The sequence below is a fragment of the Heptranchias perlo genome, chromosome 1 (assembly GCF_035084215.1).
Source record: "Heptranchias perlo isolate sHepPer1 chromosome 1, sHepPer1.hap1, whole genome shotgun sequence".
In the NCBI taxonomy this organism is placed as follows: Eukaryota; Metazoa; Chordata; class Chondrichthyes; order Hexanchiformes; family Hexanchidae; genus Heptranchias; species Heptranchias perlo.
The window spans coordinates 195986604-196002811 of record NC_090325.1 but is presented as its reverse complement, the minus strand read 5'-3'; the positions used below and the strand labels follow the sequence as shown (position 1 = coordinate 196002811).

General features: G+C 46.5%; 1 protein-coding gene across 4 annotated transcripts in view; it reads left to right on the top strand.

The window, feature by feature from the left end:
- The window catches only part of LOC137331097 (protein phosphatase 3 catalytic subunit alpha), a 331953-nt gene that overhangs the window by 210272 nt on the left and 105473 nt on the right, over nucleotides 1-16208 (top strand). For all 4 annotated transcript variants that reach the window (XM_067994725.1, XM_067994710.1, XM_067994717.1 and 1 more), the window contains exons 5-6: nucleotides 1001-1146; nucleotides 13429-13568. In XM_067994725.1, coding sequence (XP_067850826.1) covers nucleotides 1001-1146; nucleotides 13429-13568 — 286 coding nt within the window. The remainder of the gene's footprint in view (nucleotides 1-1000; nucleotides 1147-13428; nucleotides 13569-16208) is intronic.

The window sequence follows — 16208 nt, the reverse complement described above, 5'->3', positions numbered from 1 at the left end:
TCAAGGGCAGTCACTCTCTCCTCACCTCTGGAATTCAGCTCTTTTGTCCATGTTTGGACCAAGGCTGTAATGAGGTCTGGAGCCGAGTGGTCCTGGCGGAACCCAAACTGAGCATCGGTGAGCAGGTTATTGGTGAGTAAGTGCCGCTTGATAGCACTGTCGACGACACCTTCCATCACTGCTGATTGGCAGTCAGTAACAATTATCACGTCGTTAAAAGGGTACTTACCCTGTTAGTTTCTAAACTTAACTTTCTGTGGTGAGTTTAATGGGTAATTAATGTGCAAATGCAGCAACTTCATGAAACTCCCGGGGAGGTTGAGGGCGAGATTCCGTTTTCGCGAGGCTAACAGAGCGGTGCAAATTGTCCAGCAACTTGTGGCGATTCGCAATTCACGGGGAATCTCTTCCTCGCCGCAAGTCGCTGGACGATTCACACATTAATAACAAAGGGCATCGTTCAGACACCGTTATTTTTTCAGTAAATTCTGGGCCATACAGTTTTGCTGAGGGTGGGACCAATATTCCAAACAGCCAACCATTGCTGCTTATTACATAATGCAACAAAAGCTTGAGGGGATTGTACGGGAAAAGATGCAGCTCCCTAAACTTCAGTGTGTGAGAGGAAGCTTTAGCTCAGCAGGGACGCTGCAGTACCTCCTATATCCTTTTTATAATATGGAGACCAGAACTGTGCACAGTACTCTACCTAGTCTTTAGTGGGCCAGTATTGGTTGTTACTTGCCACAGCCAGTCACTGAGGCAAAGACCATTGCATTTTTAAGGGAAGAATAGATAAACAATTTAAACGAAGATGCAGGGCCATGGGGAGAGAACGGGGCAGCGGGATTAGTTTTAGACTTCTTCTCCTGCAAGAAACTGGCACAGACACGCCTGGCCGAATTTCTAGGGTTCTATTAGAATTGGTAACTTTTTAGCTTGGTAGAGTTGTAGTTCTGAGAGTGAAACTCTTACATAAAAATCTGTTTCTCTCCAAAAGGTAAAATTAAATATTCAGAACGAATATATGATGCGTGCATGGATGCTTTTGACTGCCTTCCATTGGCTGCTCTGATGAACCAACAGTTCCTTTGTGTACATGGAGGGCTCTCTCCTGAGGTCAACACCTTAGACGACATCAAGAAAGTAAGTATAGTTATCACTTTTCCCCTGCAAATAACACTGATGCTAGCTTTGTCACATTCATTGCTTGTTTTAAAGCACATAATTTGATATTTCCAACTTAAGTGGTTAAAGTAATGCTTTATAAATTTAAATAAATTGCTAAAGAATCTGATTGAAACAAAGCTTTCGAAACAATCGAGTGTCAACGTGTATCTACAGATATTTTCAGCAGTGTGCAGTACGACTTCAATTCAGCTATTTTAGAAATCTTAGCCTGCAGATGATCAAAGCTTCTGGCTTTAAACTGTCGAATTGCAAGGGTTTCTGTTCCATAATACGATTTAATTTTATCTGCAAAGAGGGTCACCTGTCTCCAGGGGTCAGTCACGATGATTAGCATCTCCTCAGCCAACATGAGCAATTGTCTGTAATTGGGCTCAAATCATGCCGTAGGCAACAAGAGTGTAATGGCTGTGTTCCATTCCCCTCTTTCCTACCAAACAACCAACCCACAATCTCTGAAATGCTTCACCTTTTAACGTGGCTGAGAGCTGCTAAAGCTATTGCATATGAGAAAGAACTTGCATTTCTGTAGCACTTTTCACAACTTCAGGACTTCCCAAAGCTCGTTCCAGCCAATGAGGCACTTTTTGAAGTGTAGTCATAAGAACATAAGAACATAAGAAATAGGAGCAGGAGTAGGCCAATCGGCCCCTCGAGCCTGCTCCGCCATTCAATAAGATCATGGCTGATCTGGTCCTAACCTCAAATCTAAATTCATGTCCAATTTCCTGCCCGCTCCCCGTAACCCCTAATTCCCTTTACTTCTAGGAAACTGTCTATTTCTGTTTTAAATTTATTTAATGATGGAGCTTCCACAGCTTCCTGGGGCAGCAAATTCCACAGACCTACTACCCTCTGAGTGAAGAAGTTTCTCCTCATCTCAGTTTTGAAAGAGCAGCCCCTTATTCTAAGATTATGCCCCTAAGATTAGTCACTGTTGTAATGTAGGAAACGCGGCAACCAATTTGCACACAGCAAGATCCCACAAACGGCAACGTGATAATGACCAGATAATCTGTTTTAATGTCTGTATGAAGGATAAACATTGGCCCAGGACACCGGGGAGAGCTCCCCCAAGCTCTTCTTCGAATTAGTGGCCGTGGAATCTTTAATATCCACGTACGGGCAGGCGGGGGCCTCGGTTTAACATCTCATCCGAAAAATGGCACCTCCAACATTGCAGCATTCCCTCAGTATTGCACTGGAGTATCAGCCTCGATTTTGTGCTCCAGTCTCTGGAGTGGGACTTGAACCCACGACCTTCGTGATTCAGAGGCGAGAGTGCTGCCCCACTGAGCCACGGCTGTGAGGTTATAGTGTCACACAGGACTGGTACTTGAAGCTGCGAACACTCGCTGTGGCGTTAAGGACTTTCACCCGTACTCTCCTAACATTAAAAATTACACCTTCCGACAGTGGATTAGCTGGTTAGATTAGTGAGTAGCTGAGTCAAGTAAATTGGGAGGGGTTCATTCCCCAATCTGTGCAAAGTTAGAAAATCATAGAATGATACAGCACAGAAGGAGGCCATTCGGCCCATCGTGACTGTGCCGGCTCTTTGAAAGAGCTGTGCAATTGGCCCCATAATGTCAGATAAGGTCGCAGTAGGCGTTGCGTCATCGGCTTCAGCATGCCTGGGCTAGCGAGGTAAAAACCAACCAGGGTTCTCATCCCTGATCACTGGACAGGAAGTGTGCATGTAGATGAGGACAGGTTTGGATTTAACTGTCGTGCCCTCCTCCATTTGAACAGTCCCTGGCCATTTGGATGAGAGGTGAGGTGGTCGGTGTTGCAGCATAGTCGCCCAGCGAGGAAGTCCAGGCTTTCCTGAGAGGGAAGAAAACTAGTTGATAAAGGCGGGGAGAAAAAATTAGCTGCACAAAGTGTGAGGCACAGTCAGCGTTATCAGTCTGACTCTACATTACAAAATAGAGCCACTGGTAGAGACCAGTATTTCCCACATTAAACCCAAGATCAGTCTTGCTTTCATCCTCTCGAAGAGGGTAGTAAGCGGAGAAATAGATACACTTGGGGTAACATAAGAACATAAGAAATTGGAGCAGGAGTAGGCCAATCGGCCCCTCGAGCCTGCTCCGCCATTCAATAAGATCATGGCTGATCAGATCCCAACCACAAATCTAAAGAACACAAGAAGTCGGAGCAGGACCCGGCCACATAGCCCCTGGGCCCTCTCCGCCACCCACAGGGCATTGACCGATCCGAACTCAGCTTCATGTCCAATTTCCTGCCCGCTCCCCGTAACCCCTAATTCCCTTTACTTCTAGGAAACTGTCTATTTCTGTTTTAAATTTATCTAATGATGTAGCTTCCACAGCTTCCTGGGGCAGCAAATTCCACAGACCTACCACCCTCTGAGTGAAGAAGTTTCTCCTCATCTCAGTTTTGAAAGAGCAGCCCCTTATTCTAAGATTATGCCCCCTAGTTCTAGTTTCACCCATCTTTGGGAACATCCTTACTGCATCCACCCGATCAAGACCCTTCACAATCAAAACCCCAAGAACGGGTGGGTTGGGGGCGGGTGGGAGTTGAAAATAGTTGTTTTTTGGGTCGCGACCGCAACCCGGCTTTATTTCCGGGTTTAACATCAGCGTGGAAAAGTACAGGCTTCCCGCTGGGAACGCAAAGTCCGAAAATGTTGCAGTTGCAACTCAAAAAAAAAAACAACTATTTTCAACTCCCACCCATTCTTGGGGTTTAAAACCACCCCCGCTGTTCCCCTTGGCTGGAGAGTCTAGAGCTAGGAAACATAGTCTCAGGATAAGGGGGCAATCATTTTATTTATTCATTCAAGGGATGTGGGCGTCGCTGGCAAGGCCGGCATTTATTGCCCATCCCCAATTGCCCTCGAGAAGGTGATGGTGAGCTGCCTTCTTAAACCACTGCAGATCCAGTGCACTCAGCCATTTCTTGATATCACGTGGAGTGAATCGAATTGGCTGAAGACTGGCTTCTGTGATGGTGGGGACATTGGGAGGAGACCGAGATGGACCATCCACTTGGCACTTCTGGCTGAAGACGGTTGCAAACGCTTCAGCCTTGTCTTTTGCACTCACGTGCTGGACTCTGCCATCATTGAGGATGGGGATATTCACGGAGCCTCCTCCTCCTGTTTAGTTGTTTAATTATCCACCACCATTCATGGCCGGATGTGGCAGGACGGCAGAGCTTTGATCTGATCCACTGGTTGTGGGATCACTTAGCTCTGTCTGTAGAATGCTGCTTCCGCTGTTTAGCATACATGTAGTCCTGTGTTGTAGCTTCACCAGGTTGGCACCTCATTTAAGACTGAACTGAGGAGAAATTTCTTCACTCAGTGAGTTGTGAATCTTTGGAATTCTCTACCCCAGAGGGCTGTGGATGCTCAGTCATTGAGTATATTCAAGGCTGAGATCGATAGATTTTTGGACTCTAGGGGAATCAAGGGATATGGGGTTTGGGCAGGAAAGTGGAGTTGAGGTCGAAGATCAGCCATGATCTGATTGAATGGCGGAGTAGGCCGAATGGCCTACACCTGCTCCTATTACTTATGCTCTTAGAGTAAATCTCTAATTTGCAAAGAAAACAACAGGAGAAAAATGCATAGGCACTGCTTTTCTTGATATATATTAATGTCTTGGACTTGGGTGTACAGGGCACAATTTCCAAATTTGCAGAGGGCACAAAACTTGGAAACAATGAGGAGGATAGTGATAGACTTCAGGAGGATATAGACAGGCTGGTGGAATGGGCAGACACGTGGCAGATGAAATTTAATGCAGAAAAATACAAAATGATACATTTCGGTAGGAAGAACGAGGAGAGGCAATATAAACTAGAGGGCACAACTCTAAAAGGAGTACAGGAACAGAGAGATCAGGGGGTATATGTGCACAAATCGTTGAAGATGGCCGGGCAGGTTGAGAAAGTGATTAAAAAAGCATACCGGATCCTGGACTTTATAAGTAGAGGCATAGAGTACAAAAGTATGGAAGTCATGATGAACCTTTTTAAAACACTGGTTTGGCCACAACTCGAGTATTGTGTCCATTTCTGGGCACCGCACTTCAGGAAAGATGTGAAGGCCAGAGAGAGTGCAAAAGAGATTTACTAGAATGATTTCAGGGGTGAGGGACTTTAGTTACGTGGATAGACTGGGGAAGCTGGAGTTGTTCTCCTTAGAACAGAGACGGTTGCGAGGAGATTTGATAGAGGTATTCAAAATCATGAAGGGTCTAGACAGAGTAGATAGAGAGAAACTGTTCCCATTGGTGGAAGGGTCAAGAACCAGAGGACATAGATTTAAGGTGATTGGCAAAAGAACCAAAGGTGACATGAGGAAAAGCTTCTTTACACAGCGAGTGGTTGGGATCTGGAATGCACTGCCCGAGGGGGTGGTGGAGGCAGATTCAATCATGGCCTTCAAAAGGGAACTGGATAAGTACTTGAAAGGAAAAAATTTGTAGGGCTACGGGGATAGGGCAGGGGAGTGGGACTAGCTGGATTGCTCTTACATAGAGCCGGCACGGACTCGACGGGCCGAATGGCCTCCTTCTGTGCTGTAACCTTTCTATGATTCTATGATTCATTGTTTCTGGGTGATATGGGGGAGCATGCAATTCAGGAAAACTTTTGATTTAAGACAACCACACAACAACAACTTGAATTTATATTGTGCCTTTAACATGGGAAAACATCCCACGGGTGCTTCACAGACGTGTAATCAGACAAAACTTGACACTGAACCGAAGGAAGAGATATTAGGATCAGTAACTGAAAGCTTGATCAAAGAGGTAGGTTTTAAGAAGTGTCCTAAAGGAGGAGGAGAGAGGCAGAGAGCTTTAGGGAGGGTCCTTTTCACAGGTAAAAGAACCAATTTAGACAGTCAGTAAGTGTTGTGTTTGCTATATGACTCTTTTATTTTTCAAATGTTTAAACGTGTTCTGTAGGTGGCATGGTGCAGTGCATTGGTGCTTGAGTACCCTGCGTCAGAGAGAATTAGGGTGTGGGTTTGTGATTGCGATGCTCGTGTTATGTTCTTATGGTATCCCAATCACAGCTATGCTATTAGGAGGTGGCATTGATCAAAGTCTAGATACTTCCCTCGGGAGAGGGATGTTTGGATGTGTTGATGCGGGATGCTTTCAAATTGGGTCAGAGAGATTGGACTAAAACAGAAGGCGATCACGGTTTGCTATGGACCTGGCATTTTTTTTTATCACTGAGAAACCATGGCCAAGAAGCAACTCCGATAGTTCAGGACACCAACATCAAGAAGCACGAGAGATTTAAAAAATCACGGTGTAATGATCAGGTGAGGATCAGCTTTGGTTTAGAAGCCTGAAGATTGTAGGACCATGGAGAGACTGAGAGAGAGATAGCAAGGGGAAAGATTGAAGAACGAGCAGAGGAGCTAAAAGAGTGGCAAATTAAAAGGAAAAATCAAGGGTCCAAATCAGCCATAGCTTAATAAAAAGGGCCTAGCAACCACCTTACAACACTGAGAAATCCTGGGGGGACTTTGCGTTATACATCATCTTGCAAAATCAGGGGGGCTGTTTGATTTTCTCCATCTCCTTGTCCTCATCAGTAGGAACACTCCAGGCTCTACACCATGAGACAGACCCTTTGCCCAAAAGGAGCATGGGATATGGGCACCAAGTATCATTTTGACTTCTTCCAAAATTGTCCCAATCAGTATCATGGCTCGAAGGATGTTGATGTCAAGCCTCTGATCTCCATTTGGCACTGGGGGTTGCCAACCCTCCAGGATTGTCCTGGAGTCTCCAGGTATCATGATAGTATTACAGTGGGTACAGCACAGGAGGAGGCCATTCGGCCCATCGTGCCTGTGCCGGCTCTTTGAAAGAGCTATCCAATTAGTCCCACTCCCCTGCTTGTTCCCCATACCCCTGTAAATATTTTCCCTTCAAGTATTTATCCAATTCCCTTTTGAAAGTTACTATTGAATTTGCTTCCACCGCCCTTTCAGGCAATGCATTCCAAATCATAACAACTCGCTGCGTACAAAAAATTCTCCTCATCTCGCCTCTGGCTCTTTTGCAGATCACCTTAAATCTGTGCCCTCTGGTTACCGAGGTATTAAAGATTAATCTCTCGGGCACTGCTGAGAACAACCTGGGAGAAAAATCATAGGGGCACTAAAAAAACCACATGTTTTTTCATTTTCTTTGAATGCTTTTCTTTATTAGTTGTAAAAATAATGAGATGGGGGATAAAAAGTGTTTGACTGATAGTCGAGAATCATCCAATCGGATAACTGCTCGCTTTCCAATTGGCCGTGGGAAGGCGGAGCCCCGTGAGGATGGATGTGTCAGGCAACCGATGAGGGTGGAGTGGTTAGAGGCAGGAGATCATGTGATGAAACCTCCTGGAATACCCCCAAACGGAGTTGGCAACCTCTATCTGGCACATATGGCTCCAAATAAACTGTTGATCCCTCTCATCTGGCTGGCAAATATTTACACAATTTTCCCTTAAAGGATTTTTAAAAATTCGTTCATGGGATGTGGGCGTCACTGGTAAGGCCGGCATTTATTGCCCATCCCTAATTGCCCTTGAGAAGGTGGTGGTGAGCCGCCTCCTTGAACCGCTGCAGTCCGTGTGGTGAAGGTTCTCCCACAGTGCTGTTAGGAAGGGAGTTCCAGGATTTTGACCCAGCGACGATGAAGGAACGGCGATATATTTCCAAGTCGGGATGGTGTGTGACTTGAAGGGGAACACGCAGGTGGTGGTGTTCCCATGTGCCTGCTGCCCTTGTCCTTCTAGGTGGTAGAGGTCAAGGGTTTGGGAGGTGCTGTCGAAGAAGCCTTGGCGAGTTGCTGCAGTGCATCCTGTGGATGGTGCACACTGCAGCCACAGTGTGCCGGTGGTGAAGGGAGTGAATGTTCAGGGTGGTGGATGGGGTGCCAATCAAGCGGGCTGCTTTGTCCTGGATGGTGTCGAGTTTCTTGAGTGTTGTTGGAGCTGCACTGATCCAGGCAAGTGGAGAGTATCCCATCACACTCCTGACTTGTGCCTTGTAGATGGTGGAAAGGCTTTGGGGAAGTCAGCAGGTGAGTCACTCGCCGCAGGATAGCCAGCCTCTGACCTGTTCTTGTAGCCACAGTATTTATATGGCTGGTCCAGTTAAGCTTCTGGTCAATGGTGACCCCCAGAATGTTGATGGTGGGGGATTCGGCGATGGTAATGCCGTTGAATGTCAAGGGGAGGTGGTTAGACTCTCTCTTGTTGGAGATGGTCATTGCCTGGCACTTATCCGGCGCGAATGTTACTTGCCACTTATGAGTCCAAGCCTGGATGTTGTCCAGGTCTTGCTGCATGTGGGCTCAGACTGCTTCATTATTTGAGGGGTTGCGAATGGAACTGAACACTGATGCAATGGCCTCAAACTGTATCACTCCCTGTGACAAAGCGTTCCATGTTCCAACAATCCTCTTGGTGAAGAGTTTTCTCCCCACTTCGTGATTTTAATCGATGACTCCTCGCCACGGACTCCCGAAGCACAAGAGTGGTCTTTCCCTATTCATTCCATCAAAACCCCTTCACTTCTACTCCGTACCATAATTATTCCTGTTATTTGGAAGTTTTATAAAAAGATTTGTTGCCCATCATCAATGACTGCCCCCTCTCAGGTGGACGTAGAAGATCCCCCGGCACTATTTCGAAGAGGAGCAGCGGAGTTCTCCCCGGTGTCCTGACCGATATTTATCCCTCAATCAGCATCATTAAAAATCAGATTATCTGGTCATTTATCACATTGCTGTTTGTGGGATCTTGCTGTGCACAAATCAGCTGCCACATTTCCTACATTACAACAGTGACTACACTTCAAAAAAATACTTAATTGGCTGTAAAGCCCTTTTGGACATCCTGAGGTCATAAAAGGCGCTGTACAAATAAATGAAAGTTCTTCTTACTGCAGAATGCAATTTTCTCCCATATCCAGGCCACTGCCACTTGGTCATATAAGGAATTGCATGAAAGATTCCCTCTCCAATTTCACTTCCCTTCCCACGGAACAAAGATAGGCCTCTGTTCAGTGCTCCCTAAATGGCACGCTAACATTGGGAGTACACAGTGTGGGGAAATAGCATGCACTTTTCCCCCTTGTGTATTGGTACACTAGCATGTTGCAGTCGATAGCTCCTAGTTTATTAATCATCTTAAAAAAAAAGGGTATCAGACTGTCCTGTGCAGGGTGAATGGGCCGGTTGATTTATTGCTGTCAGGTTTTCATTGTAGTAATTGATCATTGCAAACTTGGCTTCTGTCATGTGATGAGAAAAAAAAAGTGAAAATGTGGAACCACAAGAGAGAGACTTCAATATTGCAACTGTAAACGGTTTGGTGAATCAGAGATTTGCAGATCTGTATTCCAGGTGTGATCCTGTGTTGATTTGAATGCAGTAGAGGGGTAGCACGCACATACACATTTCTGATTTTTGCATTCACTGTAAGGGTCTACATCAAGTCAAAAAACTTCAGATCAGGTTTAAAATAACTTTTCCAAGTAATATTGGTAATTTTTTTTAAAACAATGAACAGCTTCAATTATGTAGGAAAGTACAGGAGCAGGAAAGGCCACGCAATCCACGTGGCTGGTCCCAGTGCATATCTCTCCGCGCTCCCGCCCCCCACCCCAAATATTTATTTTTGAGATATTCTGAATGTTAAGTTACCTAGATGTAAAAGAACTGCAGGCTTATGTTTCTGTGCATGTTCATCCCATTTCCGTGCGTGGTAATAAGGCTTCACCAGACATGCAATCTGCAAAACTATCAATATTTATGAGTTTGCTTTATTTTAAGATTTATGGAAGTTCTTTAATGCAATAGAGCGTATGAATTATTTAATGTCTGCAGTAAGGTGACTACTGTAGCATTTTCTTTTTGCACCTGGTGCTAAAAGACTGCACTGTTACACTGAATAAAGAAATACTGAAGTACTTCTTTTATATACTTAAATTCAGTGTAATAAAAGATATAAACTGTACTTGCATTAATCACACCATATACACTGGACAGAATTTGGCAGGGACAAAATTAATTAGGCTTTTTTTTGGAAGTAAGTGCATGTTTTTTTAATGTGTATTTCAGACTGGCTGGGACTGTAATAAATTGAGGCTCTTGTATAATTTTACAAAGCTGTCAATTTCCAGTGTGACTCTTTGAAATTTTTTCTCATTCAAAAGCATTGAATTCCAATTCTATATAATAGAAATTCCTGACCGTTCCAATGCGAAGAGCTTAGGTACAGGTTGTTGTGTAATTAATGACCTGATGCTGTAAACTGCCGTGGAATATTCTGCTCTGTTAGGCTGCGCTACAGATCAGGCGTCGAGGAGCAGCTGGAGAGATGATGAAAGGAAGTTCTAGACCATTGATGTATTAGCAAGTGTCTGAAAGCATTTTGAGTGTGGCTTTTGTATAGATTAAAGAGTTAACGGCTGTCATCAAACATAACAGATGAATTCGCCAGTTCAGGAGCAGACTGCAATTGAGCGTTCAGTTAGTTTCTCGCATGAACTGATCAGATCAAGTAGTGGAAGTACCTAGAGCAGCGAGCTCCACATGAGGAGAGGCTGGGCATTGTCCCCAGCAAATGGGTTCCAGGAAGGTATGTGTTCTGGTCCTGTAGAGTAGGTAGAGAGAAACTATTTCCTCTGGTGGGGGGAGTCCAGAACAAGGGGGCATAACCTTAAAATTAGAGCTGGGCCGTTCAGGGGTGATGTCAGGAAGCATTTCTTCACACAAAGGGGAGTGGAAATCTGGAACTCTCTCCCCCAAAAAGCTGTTGAGGCTGGGGGTCAATTGGAAAAGTCAAAACTGAGATTGATCGATTTTTGTTGGGTAAGGGTATTAAGGGTTACGGAACCAAGGCGGGTAGATGGAGTTAAGATACACATCAGCCATGATCTAATTGAATGGCAGAACAGGCTCGAGGGGCTGAATGGCCTCCTCCTGTTCCTATATATTGGGTATGCCCAGCTCATATTTAATATCATTTCCATATTTCGGCTCTTGTGTGTTTCTAGTCTCAGCTTCGCTGGGATAATCTGAGATCACTGTACATGCTGTCATAATTTCACCTTTCTTTGTGTCAAGTTAAAGCTTCAAAAGCAAAAGGCAGTTACACTGATCTGTAACTTGATTTAATAACTGGCCCTCTTCATACCAATAATAAGAAAGAATTTGCATTTATATAGCCCCTTTCACCACCTCAGGACATCCCAAAGCGGGTTTATAGCCAATGAAGTACTTTTGAAGTGTAGTCACTGTTGTAAAGTAGGAATCGTGGCAGCCAATTTACACACAGAGACATCCCACAAACAGCAATGAGATAACAACTAGATAATATGTGTTTCAGTGATGTCAGTTGAGGGATAAATATTGGCCAGGACACCGGGGAGAACTCCCCTGCTCTTCGAATAGTGCCTTGGCATCTTTTACATCCATGTTAGAGGGCAGACAGTGCCTCGGTTTAGCGTCTCATCAGAAAGACACCCTCTCTGGCAGTGCAGCGTCCCCACTTGGCCCCGCCCCCTCTGGCGGTGCGGCGTCCCCCCTTGGCCCCGCCCCCTCTGGCAGTGCAGCGTCCCCACTTGGCCCCGCCCCCTCTGGCGGCGCGGCGCACCCCCCTCGGCCCCGCCCCCTCTGGCGGCGCGGCGCACCCCCCTCGGCCCCGCCCCCTCTGGCGGCGCGGCGCACCCCCTCGGCCCCGCCCCCTCTGGCGGCGCGGCGCACCCCCCTCGGCCCCGCCCCCTCTGGCGGCGCGGCGCACCCCCCTCGGCCCCACCCCCTCTGGCGGCGCGGCGCACCCCCCTCGGCCCCGCCCCCTCTGGCGGCGCGGCGCACCCCCTCGGCCCCGCCCCCTCTGGCGGCGCGGCGCACCCCCCTCGGCCCCGCCCCCTCTGGCGGCGCGGCGCACCCCCCTCGGCCCCGCCCCCTCTGGCGGCGCAGCGCACCCCCCTCGGCCCCGCCCCCTCTGGCGGCGCAGCGCACCCCCCTCGGCCCCGCCCCCTCTGGCGGCGCAGCCCCTACCCCCTCGGCCCCGCCCCCTCTGGCGGCGCAGCGCACCCCCCCGGCCCCGCCCCCTCTGGCGGCGCAGCCCCTCCCCCCTCGGCCCCGCCCCAGAAGTGTCAGCCTTGATTTTGTGATCAAGTCTCTGGAACTTGAACCCACACCTTCTGACTGAGTGAGAGGTGAGTTTGCTACTGCTGGGCCACGGCTAATGGCAACGGTACAGGTTTTAGTTGCATAATCTCGGCCAGGGAGGGGGAGAGAGATCGACATCAAAAACTTGGGATTTGTTCTAAGAAGTATTTGACTGACAGCTGTTTGTGAATTTACCGGTTATTTAAATGTGTTTATTTTTGTTGGAATGTATTTCTCTGCCTGACTGGCTCGGAATGGAGAATCCAATTGGAACCCTTTGGACAATGATATTGAAGTCCGATGGGTTCCATGGATGGCGGGGGGAGGGGGGGGGAGGGGGGGGGAGGGGGGGAGGGGATGTCTTGATTTTTTCCCCCCCCCCAAGTTTTCAAATACTAATTAACATTTATATTAAAAAAATGTTAAAGTATGTTCAGCTCTTGATTTATTAAGAGGATTAATTGAATTGTGTTAAGTTATTCATCGGTTGGGATCCTGTGCACTCTTACTGATTAAAGAACAGAGCTGCTGATACAAATTATTTGAAGAGTTAAAAGGGAATTTTCTTTGGTGCATTAATTAAAAAATGTAATTCTTTTTCTGTCCTCAATTACGGCGGTTTTGGGCAGTGGGCCACGGACCGTGTAGTTGGCTGTCCTGAGGTAGGGACCGAGTACTTGGCTTTTTTTTAAAATGTCTATTATGATGCAGAGCATTCTCTTAAATCAGGAATCGATTGCTCAGATGTTGTCGCTTCTCTGCAGTGTGGTGACCCTGTGCTGCTGTGACACTGTCATCATGTCCAAACTGGAGACTGCTGGGAGCAGGCAACGGTGGCCATTAAAGTCTCCCACCATTTGAGACACGACATTACAATGCAATGCGTTTGAAAGAAGACAAGTAGCAGTCTTCATACACCACCGTTCTGGCTTTTTTGCTCCTCAAAGGTTGAAACGGGAGTTGCGTGTTTGCAAAATGGCCCCGGTAACACCTGGCTGCTGACGTACGTGTCTTTACTCTACATTTCATTCGATGTTTTTAAACTTGTATTTTCTTCCCTTTATAGTTAGATAGATTCAAAGAACCTCCTGCATACGGACCGATGTGTGACCTGTTGTGGTCAGATCCACTAGAAGACTTTGGCAATGAAAAGTCCCAGGAACATTTTACTCACAATACGGTTCGAGGCTGCTCCTATTTCTACAGGTAGGGGAATTATTTCCAATTGCTGTGCTTCTTCAAAGTCAACGTTGCAATTTTATAGTTGAGTGTTATGCTGCATATCTTTATTTTAAACCAGATTGTGAGTTCAATCACATAATCAAGCAATGAAGTTGCTCGTTAGTTAAAGTCAGGGCTGTAGCGGGTGTAGTAAGTGTTCCACTGTGTATTCTGTTTCATGTCACTGCTTAATTTTTCTTCCTTCAAAATAATGGGCCAGATTTTGCTGTCAAAATAACGGAGAGGCTCATGGCACTCACCATTATTTATGAGTAAATGGTACAGCAACTTCAGGCGAGGAGCAGACGGGTGGTTAAATGTAAATATCTAAAAGTTGCTGTCCGAGATGTGCCGCTCCGCCATTAACTCCGCGGAAACGACATCTCGCTGTCTGCCTCACCAGTGAAATGCATTGAACAGCGTGAAGTTGCTGTATTTGCGCGGTAGATTATGGACTAAACTCGCCACAGAAAGTTTGAGTCTTGTCATTACAAGCATAAGTGCTCTTTTAATGACGTGATAATTGTTAATTACTGCCAACCAACCTATCGGGCACTGAAAATTAACTATTACAAGTGTGGAGTCTCATTCCTTCAGGGATTAATTATTGAAGATTTTGAAAATGTCAGATTTAAAATTTGTAATTTTTTTTCTAACTTTTCCTTTTTTCCCCCCCCCCTCTCTTAAACCAATCTTTCTTTCCCCCTCTCTCTGTCTCTTTCTGTACATTGAATTCACCCACTCTAATTTACCCTTCTTCTCAGTTAATGCGCTGTTAATTTCCCAATCCTTCAATCTGATTGATTAAGGAGACACCCGGTTACTTGCCCTGTTCACTCCGGCCTCAGATGTCCTGTTTCCTTCACTGCGACGTTATCAGCTCGCACTTTCAGCAGCATGTTTGTGAGCTCAAGGATGCAGGGGCGAGTCTAACTAACAGCAGACGTCCCGCTACAGCAAAATCTGGCCCATTTATAGTCTACTCAATTCCAAGTTGCTTAATTCAAAGTATTGGATAATTCAAAATTTTTAGTGCTAAGTTCCTACTTTGAGTTATTTACATTTGATCGCTGACAACACCCAGCTCAACCTTCCCACTACCTCTCTCAACCCCTTCACTGCCTCCGTGATGTCAATCTGCTTGTCTGACATCCAGTCCTAAACGTTGGGAAGACAGAAGCCATCGCCTTTAGTCCCTGCCACAAACTCCGCACCCTCGTATCCACTTCCATTCCCCTCCCTGGCCACTGTCTCAGTCTGAAACCGACTATTCATATCCTCAGCGTCCTATTCTACCCTGAGCTGAGCTTCCTACCCTATGTCCTCTCCATCACAAAGACCACCTACTTCAACCTCCGTAGCGTTCACCCGTCTCCGCCCCCTGCCTCAGCCCATCTGCTGCTGAAACCCTCATCCGCACCTTTGTAACCTCCAGACTCAACTATTCCAATGTTCCCCTGCCCGGCTTCCAACTTCCATAAATTCCAGTTTGTCCAAAAGTACTTCATTGACTGTGAAACTCTTTGGGACGTTTTGAGGTTGTGAAAGGCGCTATATAAATGCAAGTCTTTCTTTCTTTAAAATTTCTTACTTGGTTCCCAATTCCAAATCTAGGGGGAGGGAGCTGCCTATCCCCAACTTCTTTCAAAATATGCATTTGCATTTTTAAAAAATCTACATGGTCTGTTAGGAGGACGATATATGACCTCGTGGTCACTGTGCACCCTGACCCCCCCCCCAGAATCGATCATTGGTCATTCCCCACCAGAGTTGCAAAATGCAATTAGAAATGACAATTCCTACCCAAGCTTCTTAGCATAAGACCGACCATTGTATAACCAACCATTCTAAACTGGCACCGTCTTGACATGGACAATGCAATAGGCAGCAGTGAGCAGCTTATCTTGGTCATGCTGCTGCAATAGGATCACAGTGTTGAACATCATTTGCTGAGAATTTCATGTTATTGCCAGATTTGGGGGGTGGAGCAGGAAGTGACAACAGGAACCCATTGCATCGTACTGCTTGGCACAACTTTGCAAAAATCAGTTTTTGGTAACTGGTAGAAGTAACCCACAACTCGAGATTTGTGCCTCAGGTGTTTCCCTGATCCCTCCCTCCCTCCACCCCCCCCCAGTACAGTATTGTTTTCTCAGAACACGTTGGCCCAGATTTTACTGTCAAAGTAACTAGGCCGTTCTCAGCAAATGATGTTCAACATTGATCCTATTGCAGCAACATGACCAAGATCAGGCTGCCCGTGTCCTGACTCACACCAAGTCCCGTTCACCCATCACCCACTGTGCTCGCTGACCTACATTGGCTCCCGGTCTGGCAACGCCTCGATTTTAAAATTCTCATCCTTGTGTTCAAATCCCTCCATGGCCTCGCCCCTCCCTCTCTCTGTAACCTCCTCCAGCCCTACAACCCTCCGAGATCGCTGCGCTCCTCCAATTCTGGCCTCTTGCCCATCCCCCACTCCTTGGCCCCACCGTTGCGAATTGTGCTTCAGCCGTTTAGCCCATAAGCTCTGGAATTCCTTCCCTAAGCCTATCCGCCTCTCTAACTCTATCTCTGTCCTTAAAACTTGCCTCTTTGACACAGCTTTTTAGCCACATGTCCGAA